The 5,119-nt window shown below is 37.2% G+C and overlaps 1 protein-coding gene across 2 annotated transcripts; it reads right to left on the reverse strand.

Annotated features, from left to right (window-relative positions):
- Nucleotides 1-301: 301 nt before the first annotated feature.
- On the reverse strand, nt 302-5,119 carry en1a (engrailed homeobox 1a). Of its 2 annotated transcripts, none has more exons than XM_038294128.1 (2): nt 4,098-5,119; nt 302-2,397 (listed from the first exon to the last, which is right to left on the reverse strand). In XM_038294128.1, exons 1-2 carry the CDS (start codon nt 4,624-4,626, stop codon nt 2,075-2,077), a joined length of 852 nt encoding a protein of 283 aa, XP_038150056.1. In that variant the 5' UTR covers nt 4,627-5,119; the 3' UTR covers nt 302-2,074. The 2 variants fall into 2 exon arrangements, with proteins under 2 accessions (XP_038150056.1, XP_038150057.1); XM_038294129.1 differs by having other exon boundaries at nt 302-2,394; nt 4,098-5,113.

Genomic DNA, 5,119 nt, shown 5'->3' on the forward strand with positions numbered 1-5,119 from the left:
CTAGGACATAAAGCAATTGTGTTAAAGTAACTACATATGAATAAGTAATTGCCAAAACAGGCTTCATTATACTTGTTAACTTGTTAAATTGATGACAGTTGTGACCATCCCCTAAACTGGCACCTTTTTTCAGTCAAGGCTCAATGACAAGTGTCTCCTAACCCTGCACACTAACCCTGGCATAAAGTAGAAAATGGCTTATAGATGAGTAGATAGAGATACATACACAGGAGCGAAAATTTGGTATCCTTAAGAATTCATTGGTAGATGTGTATATCTTTTCTAATCAAGCACAAATGCATTTACTAAGGAAAATATGTTTTATTATAAACAGCCACTTCTGCAGAACATAAGTTATATTCATCTGTTAAGCATCAAGCTCAGTGTTACATTGGCTGACATTTGCAGGACCGTTACCTGCACCTGCTATAAAACAATTCATACCGTATTTACATCTTATATGTATGACAGCTTTTACAAATTTGTATCATAAATATCCAAAATGTTTGCATGAATAATTGCATTCAAAACGTTTAAGTTTTTTATTTCTAAGTGTGGGATGTGCATGTAGCCTATGTGAGCATATTGAGGCAGCATCTTCATGTCTACATTCACACACATTCATAAATGGCCATCTCTGGTGAGAAAATTAATCTTTTTAGATTTTTTTTAAACAAACAAGACTTATTTTGTGTTGTTTCAATTGAGGTGTTTGAATAGGCCCGCGATGTGTAGGCTGATATCTGTTGACTCCTTATTTGACTGAACTGAAACAACAACAACATAAAAAAAAAACAGTATTAAAACATTTAAAATAAAATTTGAATTGCTTAAAGATTTTAAATTATTTTTATTAGATAATGTATAAGCAGTCCAGACATCAACGACTTGATATATTTTGTAAAATAAACGCCTAATTTCCAATTACCCGTAATGGGTGTTTCTTTTTTTCTTTGTTTTCCCGACAGCAGACCTTAAGCCCAGGGAAGCTGAACGCCATAATCGCAGCATATTTGTGTTCAAAGCGTGAATTTGGATGGCAGCTGATGAAATGGCTGAATGTAGAGAGAAGATAATTTCATGCTCTGCAACGCTTTCAACATCTCTGATAGCGGCGCGTTCCGCGGAGTGAGCTCACCTCTCCCACATATGAGCCGAGACCTCCGCTTCTAAGCAGACACTTGCAGTTTTAATGACTATTCAGTTTCATTCACTGAGGGGAAAAAAACGGGCTTGCTATGAATATATTTGATGGAACGTAAAACTGTTTATTTGGAAAGATTTAGCCTGAATGCAAACATGGCTTTATCTTTCTGTAGTTGTATCTCTACAACAGTCCTGATCCGAACCTCTTGCGTTATGGAAAATAATTGTATAAATTGGCATACAATATTAGCTACATTAAAGTTTAAACGAATTATGTAATACTCACATTTAAATTACAAACAGAACCTATAATTTTTTTTTTTCAAATGATGAGCATTAGCGTTTTGTTTAGTAGGCTATCTGTTACTGTAACTTAACTCTCTGCCAAATAATGTATTATTTTTAAACAATAAACTGGTAGCCTAATTAATTTAGCAGTTCGTGTTTAGTTTAGACGTTTGTAGGGCTATATCTTATTAGGCTTATTGGGATTTTTTTATTGTCCAACTGAAATAATTTCTAAATGGTGCTGGATTAAGATAATCCAAGTAATAACAGCAGTAATCTTAACATGGACAAACCTAACAATAATAATAAAAAAACCATTGAGCTTACAGCTGATTGTGAAAAGGCAATGGCCCCTCTGGATAGTTGCAGCTTTTTCAGTGAATTGGCTGCATATCTTCTCTTGTCCATCCAACCATCCTAGAGGACTATTAGTGTCCAACGTGTTAGGATTGTTGCAGCCAAACTGGACTATTCTCCTGGGTTCTGTGGGACCTGAAGCTGAACATGAGCTGCATCATTTTAACAGATGTCCTGTTGAAAATCTTTGGTTTGTGTCACTAGTCTTTTTGCCTCCTCTAAGAAGAGTCAGTTAATGTTAAGGAGAGGATCAGAAGCAGTGTCCAATCAACAGCTCAGCTCTTCAGTCACTGTCCTCTTTGCCCTCCTGGATGGTTGTGGTGGAATGGTTGTATAGTCCCTGTGCCATCAGCTGCAGCGCCAGGCCGTTCTTAAAGCCGCTGGCCTTTTTTATCTTGGCTCGCTTGTTCTGAAACCAGATTTTGATCTGAGACTCGTTGAGGTTGAGCTCTGTGGCCAAAGACTGCCGCCGCTGCTCCGTGATGTAGCGGTTCACCTGGAACTCCGTCTTCAGCCTCTGGAGCTGCTCGGCCGTGAAGGCCGTCCGAGGCCGTTTGTCCTCTTTGCTGCTTTTGGATTTTTTCAATTTCCGCGTCCTTGGGCCTGCAGTAAGAGCAAATAAAGCAAAGCGGAAATATGAATATGCACTGAGGACGAAACGGACAGCCATAAGACAGCCGATATTTTATGCAACATGCGCATAAATTTCCCGTTTTAATCAACTGAATCCCATTAGAAATACTCAAACTCTACAGCCTTTAAAAAGGACGTTTCTTTAATTTTACACTCTCGCCTGTCGATAAAAAGGCCTACAGCGATTATATGCTATAAAAATGTTAAAACTATAAAAAAGGAAAAATTTCGAAAAACCTGCCGCTCATCCAAAAAAATGAAGGGCTATTTTCCCATTATGTATAACTTTGACTAACCTGTTAGAAATAGGCTTAAATAATAATACAGAAAATTTATAAGGATTCTTTAGTATAAAAATAATAAAGAATAATAACAATAATGATAATAATAAACTGATGGCACAATCCATCTTTAATACTAACATTATAAAATGCTATCTGGATGTATATTGTATTTTTTTTGATGATTTTGATCATTGATGTAAAACAAAACAACCAACACAAAAATCAACGCGCAGGGAGTAGATGAGTGTTTCTAAAAATATTTCCTTATACCTTCATCTTTTTGTATGTCTGACTATTACATTTGAAACACATAGGAGCTAAAGCTGGTCTGCGCTTATGAATAGCCACACACACATCTATTATGACATTTTTTTTCTATAGCTAGTGGCCTACTAGGCCTACTAGTGTGTTTTTATATACATACTGACCAAACACTATTACGACGGAAAATAGGCAGTCAGCCAGAAACATCATGAGCACAGATGGTTTAACCTCAACCTGTCTCACAGGAAAACATACAGATACATACTTCTCTGCAAATCCTCACAAAATTATTTAGTAGGTAAGTTTAAAGAAATTTAAAATACCTTTATGATAATTATTCGCTACGCCTGTTTTAATCAGCCAAATTCACATCCTATAAACTTTGATAGACAAAACAAAATCATCGATATATTAAATGTTTTTTTATTTTTTTATTTTACAAACTGCAGTACTGATCTACTAAAAATCGGTCCTAGGCTTTGCCGTTGTTTTTTCAAGTTATTTGGTACACGCAATATATTATAGCGTGAAATATGTTATTATTATTATTATTATTATTATTATTATTATTATTATTATTATTATTATTATTATTATTATTATTATTATTATTATATATGTATTAGATAGATAGATAGATAGATAGATAGATAGATAGATAGATAGATAGATAGATAGATAGATAGATAGATAGATAGATAGATAGATAGATAGATAGATAGATAGGTAGATAGGTAGATAGATAGATAGATAGATAGATAGATAGGTAGATAGATAGATAGATAGATAGATAGATAGATAGATAGATAGATAGATAGATAGATAGATAGATATTGTTTGGTAGGTATATATTTCAGTTTTTCTTAAACCTTTATCTAAAAGCGAGCGTTGATATCTGACAAAAAATGAACTTCTTTGATTTTTTTTGTTTTGTTTTGCTTTTTGTTTTTGTTGTTCAAATGTTTAAGTGTAACGGTTATTGCTAAAGGTCAATTTTATGAAATGGGTGATAGAAAAAAAGAAATTGATTGAATCACATTATAAAGTAAAATCAGTATTCTATCTAATAATTTAAAGCTAGGTTAATTTGCCTGTTAGGATCTGTTTGTGAATCTCTCGTCTTACCAGAAGAGGGCCTGTCAGAGTAGCGGGTACAGTAGACCCAAGCGGGCCAGAGCATGGGTTGGTTCTCCGCCGTAGTGGTACCCTTCCCGTTTAGCACTACTAGAGAGGAGACAGCATCCTCTCCGGGGTTCTCCTCGGGTTTGAACACCTCGCTCTTTGATCCAGGGGCTGCTGTGTCGCCGTTGCTGCACTTTTTGGGACTGGCGATGGAGGATGAATTGCTGTCGCTGCTGCAGCTGGAGTCCAGGCATGCTGACACTGGAAACGACCTACAAAGGTCCGGGCAGGAACTTTGCGCCTTCTCTCTCGTACTTAGATCGAGTTCTTTCCTGCATCCAAAATCCGGTCGTAGGATGTTATCAATGAAGAAGTTGGTTGTTCTGTGGGCCTGTTGGGCGGCCTGAAGAGGCAGCATGGCTATTGACGGAGAATCGCTTTCTCCCTCGCTATTATCAGCGCTGCTAAGATTCCCCTCTTCCTCCATCAGTGTCCCAGAAGGTGTCTTCTCTTCTGGTGGAACACCGTCCATTTCTTTAATAAATAAATCAATACATTAAAATGTCAACAGAAGTAACAATTAAAGCAGGACCATTTTGTTTTGCTAAAATATGTGGTGAAAACGAGGATAACCAATTTGCGCAAAGAACCTCCTGCGCGTCATGGTCAGTGACCCATTAGAGGGCTGCTGGGCTTGCTGCCGCGCACTGCTCTGATGCACGGACGGCTTTCAGCACTGTCTCCAAAGTCTGCAGAGCGTGTTGTCGAACTCACAGTCCGCAAGAGAAGCAACAACATCCAAAACGACCAATCAGTGCTCTCGGCAGTCTTAAACAGAATGACGACGTTGGATTAAGCGAGGCGTCTCTTTGCCAAAAGGAGACATGAGTTTAAGATGCAACCAGAGGAGAATATCTCCGTCAGCTGAGATGGAATGACTTTTCATACAAATTCAACCATTCGCCTCTCGACAGCTGACCAGATTTTTTTAGGAACCGAAAATATCCTATAACCTGATTGTTTTG

Source organism: Cyprinodon tularosa, unplaced genomic scaffold (assembly GCF_016077235.1).
Source record: "Cyprinodon tularosa strain WSP-4 unplaced genomic scaffold, ASM1607723v1 ctg335, whole genome shotgun sequence".
Taxonomy (NCBI): domain Eukaryota; kingdom Metazoa; phylum Chordata; class Actinopteri; order Cyprinodontiformes; family Cyprinodontidae; genus Cyprinodon; species Cyprinodon tularosa.

Bases quoted from the DNA above. Each gene is read 5' to 3' on its own strand.
- en1a (XM_038294128.1), bottom strand. From the start codon at position 4,626: ATGGACGGTGTTCCACCAGAAGAGAAGACACCTTCTGGGACACTGATG. The intron at 2,398-4,097 runs GTAAGACGAGAG...TTGCTCTTACTG, and splicing joins CTCTGACAGGCCCTCTTCTG to CAGGCCCAAGGACGCGGAAA.